The sequence below is a fragment of the Petaurus breviceps genome, unplaced genomic scaffold (genome assembly GCF_028583685.1).
Source record: "Petaurus breviceps papuanus isolate PSGF00001 unplaced genomic scaffold, PetGlider_PUasm1.0 176, whole genome shotgun sequence".
Lineage (NCBI taxonomy): Eukaryota > Metazoa > Chordata > Mammalia > Diprotodontia > Petauridae > Petaurus > Petaurus breviceps.
Genome location: NW_027185771.1, coordinates 5,260,747 through 5,280,612, shown reverse-complemented (window position 1 = coordinate 5,280,612; position 19,866 = coordinate 5,260,747). Strand labels below are relative to the sequence as shown.

The 19,866-nt window shown below is 43.7% G+C and overlaps 1 protein-coding gene across 3 annotated transcripts in view; it reads left to right on the top strand.

Annotated features, from left to right (window-relative positions):
• The window catches only part of ACSF3 (acyl-CoA synthetase family member 3), a 239,209-nt gene extending 220,442 nt beyond the window's left edge, over window positions 1-18,767 (top strand). For all 3 annotated transcript variants that reach the window (XM_069085545.1, XM_069085544.1, XM_069085546.1), the window contains one exon: window positions 17,998-18,767. In XM_069085545.1, coding sequence (XP_068941646.1) covers window positions 17,998-18,115 — 118 coding nt within the window. In that variant the 3' untranslated portion in view covers window positions 18,116-18,767. The remainder of the gene's footprint in view (window positions 1-17,997) is intronic.
• Window positions 18,768-19,866: the final 1,099 nt, after the last annotated feature.

Below are 19,866 nucleotides of genomic sequence, written 5' to 3'. Positions count from 1 at the left end.
GGGGTAAATGGGGGGAGACTGCTTCTCAAGCACCCTAGGCTGAGAGCCTTCCTGGAGACAGTTTCACAGAGTCCGGCTCCCCAGGTGCAAAGTTCTGCTGTCTGTCGAGCATTCAAGGCAAATAACATGTTAACCCTTTTATGCCCAAAAGGAGGTCCAGAGAAGGCTGAGAATCTGTACTTCCATCAGCAAGTCAAAGTAAACCTGGTCCTGCCGAGGACTCCTGTGCTTCTATTCAATCTTCCTGACTTTCTGGGAGTAGAGATAGATGCTTTTTGCTCAGCAAAGAAATAGATCTTTCCTTCTAGGGCTGCTTGATGTTATCTAGCCATCTCCCTCCTCCACCCATCTCCGCCCGCCCCCACCATGCCAAGAGGATCTATAGCTAAACTTTCCAAAATGGTCATCCATCTCCTGCTGAAAGACTCTCCCTGGATGGAGATCCTTTGGTGACCCTTTTGCAACTCCTCCCAGGGTTTAATCATGTGTGGTCCAATCCAGGACCCAGGCTAAGAGACTTTTATTTTCCTTTTCATTCTAAGACACGGAGTTGTTAGTACCTCCCAGCTGAGCTGGTCTTTCAGGAGGATTTAACCAGGTTATAAAACTCAGTGCAAATGTATGGAATCCACCCAGGGTTATCATCTGCTAGAAAAGCAAAAAGAATAGGGCACCGTGGGGTACAGAGGTGGGAAGGGGCTCGGGCAGTACAGGGGAGATTCCCCTAGGACACTCAGGCTGTGCAGGGGCTATTATGATTAGCTGAAATGAGTGGCAGATGATTGCATCCACTCTGCTGCCAGGGTTTTTAAGAGAGAGCCAGACATCTTGAAAGTGCACTGGCTTCTATGTGGAGGTAAAAGCAGAGAAAAGAGGCTGTGGTCAGAGTAAGGCCAGGGGAGGGACTAATGGAGGCCAGGAGCAGCTGTGGCCCCCTCTGCTCCCCGGTCCTGGGTCTTTTTCCCCTTGGGTAGTCATGATGAACTGAGGGTGATCGTGGTGTCTGTATCAGTTTCCAGTTCTGACTTGACCCAGAGTAGTAAGCCATGATGGACGTTGTGGTCATGTCCACCCTCAAGCCTCTTTCTCGGCCTTGTACCAAATGAGCTTGCACTCACTTTTCCATCCCTAGAAAAAGGAGCCCAGTGGAGGTGCCTATCATTCATGTTAAAATAAACTTCTTTACATTCTTAATTTGTATTTGACAGTAGGCTAGTGAGTCTAATTTCTCTCCTAGCAGTGACATAAAAAAAAATTCAAGCTTGGACAGAAAGCTATAGCCTTTTCTGAGCATCCTAGGCCTGTGAGGTCACAGAGAGAACAGTCTTCTATCCCCTTACCCTATAGTTGAGCTGAGCTCTGTGACACTCTCCCAGCCCCGCCTTACTATGCACAGACAGCCACCATCACTCCATCAAATGACCACAATTGGTCTTGATGCAGCTTCTGTGAAGGTTTAGGAAGGAAAGTAGGCAGATGGGAGGAAGGGCTCTCAGGACACCTTGCTGTTTGTGACTGTTCCTCCAGGGTCCTGGATCCCCTCTTTACCATGACCCCTGCCTTATCAGAGGCCAACCTGAAGTTGAGCTGGAAAGCACTGTGTCAGCCAAAAGCAACAACTCCCCACCAAGTGATCTCTCATCCCAAGGATCCTCCCTGGGACTTGCTGCTGACACAATCATGGGGAAGGAGAATAGGAGAGAGGATCTAATGGTTGAAGGAGGAAAGGCCTTCTCCCATTGCCTCTGTGCTGCCGTATTAATCAATGGCAATCGGAATCCATCCAGTAGTTTTTTTCTTAGACCTCTTGTATTTTTCAAGATGTTTGCATCAGATTTCCCTGTCCACAAAGCCCTGTTGCAGGGACTTTTTCCTTGTTTTCTTTTTGTGGGGTTTTTTGGTATGTTTTTGCTTGGTGTCTGAGTGCTTCCAGATCCTAGATCAGCATACAGGAGGAGCTTAATAAACGTTGTTGGGTTGATTGATGCCAGTGCTGTGGTTACTCTGAGTTACTGGGCCAGATCTGCTTGGAGCCAGTCTGTGATCTGAATTCAGCCTGGCTTTTTTGTGGGGCTTCCTTGCCCCGTTGATTTGCTTCTAGCCCCCTGATGCACATTCAGAGAGCACATTTTTCTCTAGATGTAGGCTAAATCACAGCCCAAAATCTCTCGAGAAAAGAAATCTCCCTGCTGCCAGTTTTCAGCTTGGCAGGTTGAGAAGTCATCACCCTTATTATGTCACCCAAGCCCCAAACCTTAGTCACCCTTGACCTTTCCAAGTCTCCCAGCCCCAACAATGCCCTCCCATACCCCATAACCCCCAAATCTTGTCAATCCTAACTCCACAGTATCTCTGCCCCTGCCTTTCATTCTTTCTCGGGTCCTCAGTATCTTTTGTCTGGGCTGTTGGATGACCCTCTTGTCTCCTCACTACTGGCTTCTTATCCCTCTAACCCATCCTACACACTTTTGACAAATTAGTCTTCCTAGAGCATGTTTCTGATCATGTCACATGCCCACAGGCAGCTAGGTGGCACAATGGATAGAGCACTGCACCTGGAGATGGGAAGACCTGAGTTCAAATCCAGCCTCAGACACTTGCTAACTGTGTTACCCTGAGCAAGTCACTTCACCCTGTTTGCCTCAATTTCCTCATCAGCAAAACAAATTAGAGAAAGAAATGGCTAAACCACTCCAGTGTCTCTGCCAAGAAAACCCCAAATAGAGTCACGTCTGAAACAGCCCAACAGCAACATACACCTCTTCTCTCGCCATTCACAAAATTTCTTTGGCTACTCACTGCCTATGCAAGAAGGATCAGACTGCTTCATGCTTTGCATTTCCCCATGCTCTGGCCTCTACCTGCTTTTCCTTTGTACCCCTATGTGTACCCCGTGACTGAGTCAAACAATATGGTGGCTGTTCCCCAAGCATAGCTACACTCAACCTTATGCAGAGATTAATAGTATTTCCTCTATCTGAGATTCCCACCCCCCTCTCTCTCCCCCTATTGAAATAAGTTTGGACATTCAGTGCATCCTTCAAGGCCCAGCTCAGATAATACCTCCTTCATGAAGCCTTCCCTGGTCCCCCTAAACAGATATGACCCCCCCTTCCTCTTAACACTCCCTCTTCTTTTTGTTTAGTTATTTTCAATCATGTCCAACTTTTCATGACCCTTTTTGGGGTTTTCTTGGCAAAAATACTGGAGTAATTTACCATTTCCTTCTCCAGCTCATTTTACAGATGAGGGAACTGAGGCAAACAGGGTAAAGTGACTTGCCCAGGGTCACACAGGTGGTAAGTGTCTGAAGCTGGATTTGAACTCAGGTCCTTCTGATGCTAGGCTTGGCCTCTGTGCACTATGGCACCTCCTAGCTGCCCATCTTTTTGTTAACAGCTATTTGATCACTTCCCTTAGCCTGCTTGTTAGTCTATAAGCTCCTTGTGGACAGGGGCCATATCATCTTTGACTTCACTTCTCATGCAGTGCCCACTTTACTTGTTGAACTGGATCGCCCACTCTGTCATCGGTTAGGAGACACACACCCAGAGCCTCAGTGGCCTCAGCCCAGGCAAACACAGTCTGCAACATAAAAAACACAACAAATGTCAAGTGGTGGTATTTTCCTTTAAATAGAACACTTATTAAGAGCTTACTATGTACCAAACACTGAGGATACAAAAATAAGAAAGGGAGACAGTTCCTGCCCTCACAGAGCTTACATTCTAAAAGAGGAAGACAGAAAAACAAAAGGGAGCTGAAAATGGGAGGTAAGGCCTGCCTGCCCCCAGGGACAGACAGCAGGCAGGAGGTGGGAACTGGTAGAGGCTCCAAGCAGGCACTCATCACTGCATTGGCCTAAGTAAGCAAAACAGGAGGGTCCACTGAGATCCTTTCTGTTAACGTTCCGTTCATTGTCTCTGACAGATGCCAACCAGACAGGTCAGATCTCCTTTCTGCAAATATTCTCATTTATTAAGTAGGGAATGGTGTTCCTCTAAACTTCCCCTTTACAAGACTGGCCTCCATTTAGGATTAAACAGCCGCAATTCCTTCGAGAGCTCACTTGTGGTGCTTTGAGGATGTTTATCTAGTGCCCCAAATCTCCAAACCCAAGGAAGGCCGTTACTCATGACAATGCCACAGCCTGCCCAGAGTTGTCCTGTGTCTCTCCATTATTCTCTGAGTCACCTACAATTTTGATTTGGAAGCTTATTTATCAGATCTTCCTTGGGGGTGCGAGGCACCCTTCAGACTTGGGCATCCAAGTTGGAAAAGAGGAAAATGGGAGCCCCAAGCCTCTGCTGCTGAGTGCTTGACGGAAGGTGGCAACACCTCCAGGCATCCCCACCTCTCTCCCCAGCTCTCATCCTAATGTGTCTCGCAGGCACCAAACCAGATGCCTCTTCCCTTCAATCTCCCCTTCTCCCTCTCACCCTGTCTCCCTCCTTTATTTTAAATGTCACTTCCATTTGTTTTCCCCACTTTTCATGCTCACTGGCAGGAGACACATGTCCCTCTTCAGAGTGATTCATTTTGCAGCCTTCGCCTTCGATCTGACTTCACGGTGACAGGCGCCATCCTGCGTTAGAGCCGTCCATATGGCAGGATGTGTTGATTGTTGAGTTTGGAGGCAGGTTGGGGAGTGATGGTAGAGATGCTCCGTGGACTTGGCATGATGTACCAGGATCAGTGCCAGGGAACTGCCTGTCAGTGCTGGGCATGGCCCCAGGTTGGTGACATGGAGGCAGCTGGAAGTGAGGGAAAGGGAGAGACAAGCTCCCCTTCCAAAGGGCAAAGCAGACTTTTCGAGTCTAAGCTCCCATTCCTCTGCAGTGATTCTGTCTTCTGCCAATATGCAGTAACCCCTGAGACCGGTAGTGTGCGTGTTATTCTTCTCATTCTCCAGAGGAAAATGAGGCTTAAGAGATGTTCAGTTATTTGCCCAAGATCACACAGCTGGAACCTGACTGAGGTAGCACTTGAACTAGGATCTTTGGGGTCTGGTGTTCCCTCCACAAAATCACTCTGAGTCATTGAATTATGAATTTCTTGAGGGCAGGAACTATTTGCACTTCTGTCTCCACACATATCAACTCAGAAAACTCCATGTTAACATTATATATGTTAGTTATGTGGCATTATATATTGCATTTTTATTTACTTTGTCAAATGTTTCTTCAGTGCCTGCTATACAGTAGGTGGTTAATAAATGCATGTTGGTTAATTGATTGATCAGTACAGCTCACCCATGGATATACAGATTGACCAGAGAGAAAAAGAGATTGTGTGTACTCCAGTAGTGAGAAAGACTGCAGTGTTCTTTAGGGTTTTGACTTCTTAATAATATAACTGTCTGTTTATCTGTTGTTTTGGCTCCATTATCTAATTTTAGGAGATGATTAGTATCTATTAAAATCTATATATTCTGCTAATTAAAGGGTTATGTTCTTCCTTCCCATATGCAAGCAGACTCCCACACAAACACAGTTGTAGGAAGCGTTTTTGATTAGATAGTGTGTGTTGCAAATATTCTCATTTATTAGGTAGAGAGTGGTGTTACTCCACACTGCTTTTACAGTATTGAGAGTTCCTGTTTAGTGCTTGGAGGACATTGATCCACTGCCTCGGATCTCCAAACCAAAGGAAGCCAGTTGTTAAAGACAATACTCTAGCTTTCTTATATCCATCAGAGGTCTCTCCATGGTCCTCTGGGTCACCTGCAATGTTAATTCTTCTAAGACCTGTTATTCCTTAATTCCCAGCCATGTAGTATCCCTAGAAGATTATTAAATGAAGTAACATATGCAAAGCTTTTTGAAAAATACAAAAGTTGGTCATTATTATCTCCCAGAGTGTAAACTTCATGTGCATAGGGACCCAAATCTTATTGACTATATCTCCCCTGGTGCCTAGTGGAGTACTGGACAGCAGTGGGGTCTGACTGAAATAGAGATGGGAGCCACCAAACTATACATAAGCATTTCCACAGGCCACGTGTCAACTCAGAAAACCCCAAGTTAACATTATACGTGTTCGTTATGTGACATTATATATTGTATTTTTATTTACTTTGTCAGATATTCCCCAATTACATTTTAATCTGGTTTCAAGGGCACTGAGGAGTTTGTGAGCTATGTGTTTGAAACCTCTGTTTTATATCCAACAGGCTTTAATAAGTGTTCGTTGAATTAAATTGTATTAAGAACCAAAAAAGTATGAAAGGTTTTAAAGTCTGAAAAAAAGAACTTCATGCCAAGTGACATTTCATCAGCACCCTATGTACTGATAAATGTATAGTTTAATACCTTAATACCTTGGGTTTGCTCTTTATTGAGCAGCATATCTTAACCAAACTACTTCTTTGTCCCAGTTTTCCTTTTCAAAGGATGTAAGAAATAATAGAATTGCCCGGGAAGTAAATGGCTGCATTATAGACTAGGATTTTCAGAAGAAAACTTGTTATTTATAAAATTGCAAAGCAATCTTCTTACTTTCTAGTCCAAGATTTTGACTGGTGTATTTTATCTTATATTTCTTTCTACTAAATTTGAATTTGTGTTTCTAGACAGTGCCTTAAAATGTAGGAATGACAGGCTTCTGACCAGGAGTGGAGCATACCTAACAAAACCTGATAAGAATTATTTGCCTAGAGTTTAGCAAATCTAATCAAAATTAAATTGAAAGGGAAAAGAGAAAGGGAAAGACTGCCTATTTATGTCCCAGATACCACAGGAAGTAGCAGTGAAGGAAGATTATCAGTTGAGAAACAGTAGAGAAAATCCAAGAAAGAAAGGAATAATAAAGTCAGGCCTGAGATATCTATATACAATAACAAACAAGGTTAACTAGAAATCCTAACTTAAGGAGGTAACTTTGATCTCAGTTATCACTGACACTGCTGAATTGGTGACTCTGGAATGGTATACCTTATTCAGAAGAAACAAGAGAGATAAAATTGGTGGTGGGAGGGTGAAAGGAATAAATGTATATTAATAAAAGGTATTCATTTGCGGAAATTCAGGTACCAAAGATGGAGGATGTGAAAATCAAGGAAGGTAGGAACAAAAACAAGATATTCATCAGATAAGAGGAAATAGATAAGGATTTTGAGAAACATGTTGCAATTCTGACCCAGAGGCAGAATAGAATAGTGATAGGAGATTTGTGTTATTCAGAATCTGCTGGATCTCTCAGGTGAAAGCAGAGCAGCTAATAATGTCTTAACTTTCTTAAATAATCATTTCATCCTTCCAAAGGAAGAGGAACTAACAAGGGGGAAAATTCTATTCTGGATCTGATTTTCTCCAACAAGGAAGTAATGAACTGGAGTAGAAATTATGGATGCTTTGAGGGGAAATGACTTCTGTTTTAGCATTTATGATAGGGAAGGAGAAGAAAGACATGAATAGTCTAGCATATACTCTAAAATTTGGGGGAAATGAATTTTAAAGGGTTCATAGAAATGTAACATCCCATGAGGTATAGCTATATTGAAGTTATCCCAGGAGGAATGGGGAAGATCTAAAAAATGAGATTTGAAGAAACAAACAGTTCTGATGAGGAAGAAAAGGGGCAGGGGTCTCAAGAGACCAGTGCAAGTGTACATGAAACTCCCAACTAGTTTAGGTTTTTAAAAAATCTTATTTTTAGTGATATTTTTTGTTTTTACATAATTTTCATTTCCAAATATATTCCTCTTCACTACCTAGCTAGTAAATATCCCTTGATATAAAGGGTTAAAAAGAAAACCGAGAAAAAAGCAGTTCAGCAAAAATGGTCAAGCACATCAACTGTATCTGATAGTGTATGCAATAGTCTACATCCATGGTTTCCCACCTCTGCCAAGAGGAGAAGAAGGTATATTTTCTGAGCCCTTCTCCAGAACCAAGTTTGGTCAATACAAGTAATTACGCAGAATTCCTCTTTTGTTCTTCCTGTTAACATAATTGTAGCCATTATGAATATTTTTTTTTCCTGGTTCTACTTACTTCACACTGAATAAGTTTATAAATAATCTTCCCATGATTCTCTGAGTTCTTCACATTTGTAATTTCTTATGGTACAGTAATAGTAATCTGTTTCATCCTAATTTATCAGCACTGATTTTGTCTACCAAAGCTTCCATTTTATATTTTTAAAAACTTGTTGTAGCTAATGATAACGATAGCTAACTTTTAGATGCTATATTAAAGTTTACCAGACACTTTATACACATTATCTCATTTGATCTTCACAACAGCCCTGAGATGTAGGTGCTGTTTTCATCCTCATTTTCCCTATGAAGAAACCGAGGCTGAGAGAGGCTAAGTGCCTTGCCCAGCTGTGTGAGGTAGAATTAGAGCTTAGACTTTTCTAAGTCCAACTGAAGGGTTCCCTCCACTCCAAAGTTGGAAGCAAAGGCAGGTAACTGAAGGTGAAGACAAAAGGGTGTGGTCTGGTCCTTTAGAGGGAGAGTCACTAGTGCTGAAGCTCAGAATGAGCTGAGGCTGGCAAAGAAAGACAAGGGTGGCAAGAAGGATTTTGTTTGCACATATATTGTGGGGGTCAGGGGGAAGGAGGATCAAAGCAGGAACAAAATCTCTGCTTGGGATGGATGGGCAAAAGATAATCAGCAGTGAAGGGAAGGCAGAAGCTGCTGAAGTCACATTTTGCTTTCATTTTTTCTGCCAAGGAAAATGATCTTTGGACTGGAAAGAAGAGAACAAAAATGACTAATGGGGAGTTGATTGACATCCAAGAGACATAAGGAGGTAGTAACAGATCACCTAGGCGGCCTTGATGTGTTCCAATCATCTGGTTCAAAGAGCATCCTGGGGTACCGAAGGCTGATCAGAATCTGAGGTCCCGTGGGATTGGAGGGTCCCTGGTATCTCCAGACTGTCTGTATGATTGATCAGATACAGAAGTAGTCACCCTTGGTTTGATATCAGCTTGGAAGGAGGGCTTCTTTAGAGAGATCTGTGCAGTTCAGCTTTGTCACCAGTGACATGGATAACCTGACGACAAAGTGACAGGTGACACCAAGCCTGTCCCCCTCTCTCCCATTCCCAGGCCTGGCATGCTCTCACTCATAACTTCAGCTCAAGTTCTCCCTTCTATGGGGAGGTTCCACCTGTAATTCTGGTCCCCACAGTCCCTTCTGGGATTCCCTCCCATTTACTGTGTATGCATCTTACATTTACCTAGGTGTTTGCATGTGATCTCCCACATTAGAGCGTGGGCTCCTTGAGAGAAGAGATCCTATTTTGGGTTTTTGTTGTGGTTTATTTTTTGCCTTTCTTTGGGTCCCCAGTGCCTGGCATAGTGCTTGTTATTGATTGATTGATTGATTGATTGATTGATAGGTATTGTAGAGAAGATCATTTTTCAGGTACTGATTGAACCATGCAGCCTTCTAATTCTGAAATTCTGTAATCCTGAGATTGTCAGTCGTGTCCGACTCTTCATGACCCCTGGACCATACTGTCTGGGGGTGGTTTCTTGACAAAGATACCGGAGTGGTTATGAAGCGATTTGTCCAGTCACCCAGGTAGGAAGTGTCTGAGGCCAGATGTGACTCCAGGCCCAGCACTCTCTCTAACAGCCACCCGCCTGCCTCAAAGTTTTCATTCTTGTTGTTCAGTCATGTCCAGTTCTTTGTGACTCCATTTGGGGCTTTCTTGTCAAAGATACTGAAGTGTTCCAAAGGACGCATGACTGAAGATGCCAGCCACATCCAGAGAAAGAACTATGGAGTCAGAATGCAGAGCAAAGCAGATTATTTTGTTTCGTTTTGTTTTCTTCCTCATGGTTTTTCCCATTTGTTATAATTCTTCTATGCAACATGACTAATGTGAAAATGTGTTTAATAGGAATGTATGTGTAGAGCCCATATCAGATTGCAAGTCATCTTGGGGAGGGAGGAGGAAGGGAGGGAGAGAAAATTTAAAACTTACAGAAGTGAATGTTGAAAACTAAAAAATCATTTAAAAAAGAAAGAAAGAAAAATAACAAAGATACTGGAGCGGTTTGCCATTTCCTTCTCCAGCTCATTTGACAAGTTAAGAAATTGAGGCAAACAGTGTTAAGTGACTTGCCCAGAGTCACACAGCTAGTAAATATCTGAGACCACATTTGAACACAGTTCTTCCTGATTCCAGTCCTGATGCTCTATCCACTGTGCCACCTGGCTGCCCAGTTCAGGGATTACTAGGTCCTGTTGTTGGGTCATTTTTCTGTCATGTTGGACTCTCTGTGACCCTATTTGTTGTTTTCTTGGCAAAGATACTGAAGTGGCTTGCTGTTTCCTTCTCCAGCCCATTTTACAGATGAGGAAATGAAAACTGAGAGAGACTAGATAGTAAGCGATTGCAGGGAGACCCTCCTAGGGCCTTCTCCCTCTTTTTCCAGCATTCCTTCCACTGTTTCAAAGCCTGGCAAAGAGAACATGTCCTTTGGAAAAGGACTTGCTTTAAAAGGGTCCAAGGAGATAGTCTATAATTTATCAGGAACCCATATTCAAAGGCCACCTACATCTAAAAAAAGAGAAACTCCCACTTTTCAATGAAGTGACTGGTCTGCTTCCTAAAGAATTTCTAAGCGTTAGCAACATTTAAGCCCACATCCTTAGTAGCACGATGAGGTTCCTGATTCATTTTAATAGCTTCTCTAATAGCCTGATGAGTGATGTTTTTCTTTAAGAATGACACAAACATTAGGACACATATTGTGCTGTACTAGAATTACACTGAGTGGAACCCAGCCAAGGCTGCATTGAATAGATATTGGTTGTGAAGGCTTCCCAGAGGATTTTTCCTCTCCTCAAATTTTCTTATAGACATTTCTCGCTTTCCTTCTCACCCAGCTTTCCTCTTCAGATGTCACTAATTCAAGGTTCTTATTCTTGGGACTCCCATATTACAGCTGTTCCTTTCCTACTAGACAACTTCCAGGTCCCCCAACTTCACCTGCCCCCATTGTGATCATCAGTAGCCAGTGTTTTCCAGAGGCCTCCACTCTGTTTCTCTCACTTCCCAGCATAGATATTCTGGTCTTTTGCCACTTCCCACCTTCATTAGCATGATTTCCATTTCCCCACTGACTTTTGGCCAACACAAAGAGTTTCTGCCCTGACTTGTCTAAGTATCTCTCTTTACCCTTGCACCCTCTGGGAGCTCATCTGCCTTGTTGGATCTAGCTTCTGTCTATAAATTGTTCTCAACTTCATTCTTTTCCATACTGACCAGTCCAGTTATGTTCCATAACCAGTGAGATTGGGCTAGTCAAATGGGCAGATTCCATATCACGCTTAGCAAAGCAGATGCCAGATGGAGTCCTTATCAGAATCATAAGGTCATGGATTTCAAAATGGAAGGAACCTCCGTGGTCACTCATTGGAACTGAATCCAACAACCTCAGTTTTATAGCTGAGGAAACTGAGGCCCAGACTCAAATCCAGCACCTTTGCCTTTGTACCACATCGCCTCTCAGAAAGGGAAGCTGTGGACCAAATGACCTGTAAAGGTCCCTGGCCTCTCTGAAGTGATCATTCTGTAATCCTGTGTGAGGTCTCTTTTGACCCTACTTATTCATCTTCCCTTCTAAATCATCTACCTAGGCAAGCTTCCCCATTACTCTGAATTACAACCATCCTGCTTGATCCAAAGCTCACAATTCTAGAGTCACATTCAATTTCTTGTTTTTCTACCCAGTCAAATGCTATATCCTGGAAGCTTGTCACCAACAGGGCCTATCTGCTCTGAAATCCCATGGGGTCCTAGTCTACATCCTGTGATTTACTCAGGACCTGTGTTTGTGGACAGCTAGATGCTGATTCTGGAGAAGATCATGGCAAACCTCTCCAGTATCTTTGTCAAGAAAACCCCAAATGGGGTCACGAAAAGTCAGACATTACTGAAACAACAAACTGTTGATTCATGTCATTGTCAGTGATGTTCAGAAATCCGTCTAGTTAAGAAGTATCTGAGGCATCTAGAATGATTGTGTCACTCACTGATTCAAGTCAGGTAACATCTGTTAAGCCCCTTTGATGCTCATAGCATTGCACTTGATACTGAAGGACAAAGGTCCAGGGTAGTCATTAGGCTGGGTAGCCCAACATATGGACAATGGGTGGTTGTTAAATAGACACAAGGCAGTACATGAACTGTCAGAACAGCACTGGAGAAGGGAGAATGTTGGTCCAGTTGGGTCTAAGAGCAAAACCTCAGCAGCTGGTAGGAGAGTTTTCAACTCATGAGACAATGGGAAGGAAATTCAGGAATCATAATGATGCTTCAGTGAAGTGTCCTATATCATTATGCTTGCTGGAATGTGGCATGGATATTTTCAGCCATTAATCAGGAAACAAAAGGAACTGAATGTGGCAAATTATTTATTTGCTAGTAATACATTTTTAATTGCCTGTTCATTCTAATGGGGTTTGCTGTAACTACGCCTGAGTGCCATGGCCTTGGGTTATCGATTCCTTTGAATTCCAGAGGGAATTGGAATGTGATCATTGTGCAGGAGGGATGGAGAGGGGACCACACCTGTTAAGTGTTACTGCATGGGGCAGGGGAGGTCACAGCTCAAAACACCTAGTGTTAGGACTTTTGTTTGAAGCACACAACCCTGGGAACCAGTAGAATTCTCTGGTGTACCTCTGCTTTTGTCCTCTTCCACTGGAAGGAGCCTAAGAGACCTACAGAGACCAAGGAGAAGCCTTGGTCTGTGGTTATTGTGGATCCCAGAAGACAGTCCTGGGATAACGGTCCAAAAGACACTTTTAAAAGTTGGTAGATTTTCTGTGGAGCAGCTTGAAATAATCCTGTATTCACTTGTTCATTCACAATAGGAAAACACCTTCCTTGCTCCCCCTCTCCCATGCCCTCCACCACCACTCCCAGTCTCCCTTTCCCAAACCATGGCTGTGTGAAACCCTCCCAGAAGCAAGTTTAGGGCATGAATAGGTCATGCCTTAGGTTTGTTTACAGCCTTGGGCTTCTCTCAGCAAGATCCTGACATTCAGACCAGACCAGCCAGTACTGAGTGCCTTCTGTTTCGCACATTTGGGACCATATTGGCAGTGTTGAATGCATTCAATCAGTCAATCAGTGGGTACTTATTAAGCACCTACTATTTATCAGGCTCTGTCCTAGGTTCTAGTGATAGAAATACATTGAGTGAAATATGCCCTGCTCACAAGGAGCTTGAGAGAGCAAGGACAGAGATAAGAATTTCATAAAAAATTAAAGTATTATAGGTATTTAACAAAAAATTGAATGCCAGGTCATTTAGGGGGAAGGGCACAAGTGGCTGGGAGGAATCTGGAGATTCTTCCTTCAGAAGGTGGTACTTAGCTTGTACCTCAAAGGAAGAGGGGGATTCTGTGGGGCAGGGGGGAGGAGGGATGGTGTTCCTGGCACTGGTTGTGTTTACATAGTCACTGTCAGCTTTCTGAACACACTCATTCGGTGGAAGGAGATCAGGATGGTGAGGAAACTAGAAATCTTACCTATCAAAGGTAGATTGAAGGACCTGAGGCATTTGTCCTTGTTCTCCAGAACTTGGGAGAAGGGGGAGGTGGAGGGAGGAAACACCATTGCTTCTTCCAATGGATGTGAAGAGGGATTGGACTTGTTCTTTTTGGTTCCAGAGAACAGACCTAGAACTCATGGGCAGTAGAAGTTACAGCGTATCAGATTTTGGCTCAATATAAGGAAAATTTCTGGATAATTACAGATGTCCAAAGATGAAGTGGGTTACCCTGGGGACTCATGAATTCACTGTCATTGGAGGTGTTCAGACAGAGGCTGGATGACCATTTACTGTAAATATTTTAAAAGGAATGCTGATACCAGGAAGGGTTGGATTCAATGACCTCTAAGATTCCTTCTAACTCTGTTTCTGTGATCCTCCTTCTATTCATTAAAAACTCAGAGTAGGAATGGAGGGCAGACTACCAAAAAACCAAGTGTGGGAATCATATGTGAGAACTGAGTGGAGCATAGAAACCCTCTGATCATGACATTGTGCTAGCCATGGTAATAAATGTTCACATGAGAAATTTTCTGGATAAGGAGTGGGACTTTACAGGAAGAAAATCTCACCCTAAATCCTTATGCCCATTATTTGAAGAAAAAATCCCAGCCCCCCCCCTTCCCCACTTTAGACCTTGACTGTGGCTATATTGGCCAGCATTCCTACAATGACAAGGCATGTAGGTTTATGTTACATACATGTGTGCAAACACATACACACACACAATCACATCCCCATAGGTCCATTTCTATGCCTGTGGCAATATGTAAGTCCAGAAACATTCTTGATCCCACCAGCAGCTGCCAATGGCACACAGATGTTACCTACCCATGTAAGGTTGCCCACCCAAGGGGTTTCCAGGAACAATGTCACCCACAATTGGGGTTTCACAGCTGCATCCAATCACAAGTCAGCACATAGTGGAGGGGCCATAAATTGCAGCTTCCATCCCAAGATCCCCTGGTGTTGATGGGTAAGCCATTGTTGCTGCAGGAAGCCATAGCTGTAACCCTGTCAGCTTGCAGCAGGATGCATTAACAGCACCATGTTATTGCGTGATAATGGTGCCATTAAGGCATATCACCAATGTACTTCGTCGTGTCCGCTGATGCTTGCTAGTTGTGGGCAGATGTACACAGACCTATAAGGCTATTAGGCTCATGTTTATTCATAAACAGCACCATCTGTTAAGGCCGCGATTTGGGATTTCTCAGCCACATCCAATTGCTGGCTCTGCAACATGACACAACTGGAAATACCAAAGAGTTAATCCTCTGCAACTTCCAGAAACTTGTGCCAAGCCATGTTTATTTTAATATAGCCTTGCAAATGGCCACTTGCCTGTAATGAATAACAATTCATATTGGACCAATCATAAAGAATGATAATTTCATTTCTGTTACCTATCCCTGTGCCCCTTTGGGATAAGGCAACTATGGTAAAATGAATCCAGGCTGGTAAATAATGAGTACTTGTTTACCAAGATGTATGAACAGACTGTAGCTGAATGAGTGGCTTATAGAGGCTCTTTGGTTTACAGCACGGTTATCACAAAGCCAGGGTTCAGTCCCCAGGAAGGGTGGGCAGTTTTGCTCTTTTTATATCATTCCCATGATTCCCTAAGCCTCAACCAGTTCTCTTACAATGGAGAATCATGATGACTGTCTTTAAAATTCTAAAGGATTGACACACCTGAATGAGAGTGTGGTCTTGTTCTGTGTGTCTCCGAAGGTCAGAACTTAAGGCCAATGGGTGGAATCGAACAAGGAGACACAATATTGGTTTAACAAAAGAAAAAAATAAACTTTAAGGTGAAGGTGTTGGACTAGATGGGCTCTCAGGCTGCATCCAGCCCCAAGACTCTCTGAGTCCATCGGTGGAATGATGGACTGCCATTTGAGTTAATTAAATTCCTCCTTCCTAGAAATGTTCCAACTGAGGTCAGGTGACCATCTGTCAGACATGCTGTAGAAAGGATGCCTGTACTAGATGGGAGATTGGATTAGATGACCTCTAAGTGCCCTTCCAGGGTTAAGAGTCTGATTCTGTGAAATGTGGGCCATTGGCCAGAAGTGAAACAATCAAATCCATCACCATTACTGGAAAAATCAACTCAAAATACTATGTCATCAGTTCATGGTAACTGAAGTATAATTATGGGGGTGGGAGTGGGGGTGGGGAAGGAGTCAGAGACAAAAAGACAGAGACATAGAGAGAAGGAAACAGAGAGAGTGAGAGGAGCAAAGGGAACGCATCCTTTGCTCGCCTGTCTATCTTTACAGTGGAACAAACCTTCGTAGAATATGGAATAGACAAGCCTTGGGAGCACCAAAGAATTTAATATTCAACTGCTGTTCTCATTAAAGGAACTTCAAACCAGATTTGCCCAATCCTAGCCTTTAGCACTCTTCGAGTTCCTATGTCCAGATCACTCAGGTTTGATCCTGGAAGCCTTAGGAAAGTTACTGTCTGCTGACTTCAAAACCCTTCCCAAAATGGACATGAGTATTTGTCCATGTCATTCATGGGCTTTGACTCATATTAAACTCCAAGGGGGTTATATGGTTATATCCCAGGGGGTTCCTGCTTGGTGCATGGTAGTTGCTCGTTAAATATTTGTTGGTTAAGTCTGGATTCATAACCCATTGCAAGACAACATGTAGAATGAGTGTTTATCATGTTGGTGAAGATGGTTAAGCTCTGTCAAAATACACATCGGCACAGCCAAGGTAGTGTGAAATTTAATTCTCTTTTGATGGAAAGGACAAGATCATTACGGTGAAACATGGGAACCAATGCAAACACCCATTTCTATTTTTTGATATCACAACATCATTTGGGAGCTTTATATTTTGTACATGTGATACCTGATTCTGAATGTACACAGTGTGAACTGTTGAGTCAGGGGACCTGGATTGGACTCCTGCCCTGCTATCCTGGCTTTATGACTTTAGGGAAATCATTTATCTTCTCTGGGCCTCAATTTCTTTTTCTATGACATAAAGAGTTTGTATGTGGTGATCATTCATTCATTCATTTAATAAGCCTTTATTAATTGCCTACTATATCAGACCCTGTACTAGGCTCTGGAAATTCAGAGACAAAATAATGCCTGCCCTCAAGGTGCTTACTCTCTACTTAAGGGAATCAAGGTATGCACAGGTAGAGAAATGCAAAATAAATGTAAAAGAATTTGGGGATCTAGGAAAAGCACCAGCAGGGTGTTCGCAACCCTTCCCCATGAGGGGCTCAGGAGAGGTAATGTAGGAGCTGAGCCCTAAAGGAAACCTTACATCCCAAAAAATAAAAATAAGGAAGAAGTGCTTCCAGGTTGACCAAGGTATGGGATGTTCTATGAAGAATAGAAAGTAGGGCCATTTGACTAGAACATGAAGTGTATGATGGGAAGCAAATTGTCCAGAAAAGTTGACTGAATCCGGATTGGGCAAGGGCTTTGAGTACCAGCCAGAGGAGCAAGAGTTGGCACTTGATCCTAGCAATACGAGGGAGCCATTAGTGAACAGAAGAATGATATGGCCAGGTGTGTGCTTTATGAGTACCCATTGGGCAGCTCCATGAAGGAGAGAATGGAGAGGCAAGAGAGGTGAAGCAGGGAGCTCAGTTAGAAGGCTACTGTAGTAATCCAGGTAAGAGGCAATGGCAGTTGGGTATGGGAGAGAAGGGGACGGATGCAAGAGGTGGCATAGAAACAGAATCAGTAAGACTTTTAGAACCAGTTGTTACAGGGGATAATGAAGGAAGAAGAATCAAGAATGCCTTTGGGGTTACAAACCTGGGTGACTATAGATGAAGGTGCCCTCAATGTTAATAAGGGGTTCAAAAGAGGGCTCAGTTTGAGGGGGAAGATTATGAGTTTGTCTTTGTAGACAGTGAATCTGAGATACCTATGGGATAGACGTTTGGTGATGTTGAGACTGGAGCTCGGGAGAGCCCCCAGACTAGGTATTTAGAGCTAGGAGTGGCCTGCATGGAGATGGTCATTAAACCCCTAGGAATAAATGAGATCCCTGAAAGAGAGAGAAGAGGTCCCAGAAGAGAGCCTTGGGAGACATCCGCAGAACATGAATGGTGATCATGAAAAAGAGACTGAGAAGGGCTAGAGGAAGAGGTAGGGGGAGAGCCATACATACATCTTTGTGCGTGGTGGTTGGCATTCTGTCTCTCCCATTAGGATGTGAGCTCCTTGAAAGCAGGGGCTAAGGCTCAGCACATAGTAAGCACTTAATAAATGCTTGTTGCTGATGATAATGAGAAAACAGTCATAAAAACCCCTCTTGTATTGTCTGTACAAGGCATCCGCCCAATCCAAGGTTGTTCCCAAGGATGCCAACCCACAACATTCGTATCCTTTCCTCTTTCTCCTCCAGATCCATAGTCATCAAGTACTAGACTTTCTAGAAAGAGCTGGTCCCTCTAAACCTGTTATCAAATTTTTTTCATCTTTTCCAGAGGATACATGGCGGCCTACACCATCCCTTCTGAAATCTTATTAGTCGAGGAAATCCCACGGAACCAGATGGGGAAGATCAACAAAAAGGATCTACTCAAGCAGTTTTACCCTGCTTAGCCAGACCCAAGGCCTGGCCTGCAGCTAAAGCCTGGGTGACCTGGTCCATCTTCATCAGGGCTTGCTCTTATGAGCCCTCCCAAACCTTCCTCATGTTGTACCTCTAACAATAGAATCCCCTTCTATGATTGGGCCTTGGAAAGAGGCAAGACCAAACAGAGACATCTCTTTTAATCACCTGTTTCCGAGCTGCTAAAGCAGAATTAAGCAATGGCTTGTTCTAGGTTTAATCTGATTTTTTTCTATAGTTTCTGGTGTTTTTTTACAGTCTCAGACTGATTGCTAAATGCAGAGCAGCCAAAATGCCTTCCCCTCCTTCCCTTCTCAGAAAAGAGGGCTGTTTTTCATGTTCTCCTTCCAATCAGTATCTGAGGACATTTTATTGATCTTGCTGTTTTAATAAACTTCTAGTGTGTCAATAGCAGAACTCCATCCTAAAGGTTCATCCATGGGGCTGGTGGGATGCTTTTGCCCTCAGACGACTGCACCTCTAACCTTGGCTCTGCTTTTCTAAGGCTTCTGACTCAGTGGTGAAGGTGGTGGCCAGTTTCCAAGTGAAATTCGTGCTTTGGATTGCATTAAACATATCAGTGGGGGTCTCCACAGTCAAACATTGAAAGAACTGAATTAAAAAGAAATCATGGATGCCAAACTACTGTGTGTGGTTTACCTCTGTGTGCATAGGAAAGACAGAGAAAGCCTACACCTGCCATGTTCTCCCTTTGAGCTCCAGACTTCATTCCACCGTAACCACGAGCCACCCACCCAGCCTGGACCTAGGCTATTCATTAAGGACAGGCCATGAGGAGTCTGCCCAGACTCTTGGCTGTTTACATTGAAATGGGCACATTCGCAAGATATTTACAGTTTAAGTCTAGGATTATTTCTCTTAAACCAGAATATAGGCCAAGTGGCCATTACCTTAACACCCATCAATGTAATTCTGGGGCTAAGCAGCCCGCCCCATAGTTTTGTGTCATCCTCTGACAGAAGCAAGAGTGCGGACTACATTAAACTACAGAGTGAAAAGCTGCCTTGACACCTTCGTTTCCTGGGGAGCTAACTTCCTCATTGCCTATGTAGGAACTTCGGGGGAGGGGGAGAAGGGGGAAGAGCTGAGCTCTCATTCCCTTCCCTGCTACCAGCTTCCTCTCTCTGGGACGCTCATCCTCCATACTGTTTATATCTATCAGCCTCAGGCCATATGCAACTCATCCCCAGATGAAATTGCTGTTTAAATTAAACTTCTGTCCTTAGCCTTCCTCGGTGATGCCTGCTAATTTCTTTCATTCCTTTCTACAGTTTTCCACTGACTTTTTGCCACCTTTTGGGAGGAGAGGCCAGAATTGGGGGGAAAGTTGGCTAAGAGGTGAAGTTTTAAAATTTCTTTATGGAGCAGTCAAGCGGACCATCATTTAGAAGGGTTTAATCTCTTTGGGAGAATTTCTAATAACCCGCTGTAAATTGATATGTGTCTGTTTGCATGCCCCACCACACGCCTCCTTCTGTTTTCCTACAGATGTGAAGAAGCGGTAATTAGGGAAGCACAAATAAATACAAACTGCTCCTAATAACCCAGACTCATCCCAGTGGCGGGGCTGGGGCTGGGGCTGAGGGGGCTCTGCAGTTTTTTCTCCCTCTTTCCCTCCCCTTGTGGGATTTCAGGTGATACTGGCAAAAGACCCCCCCCCCCAACCCCGCCTGTTTCATCAGCTTTCAACACCTAGTTTCTCACCCAAACCCACCGGCCA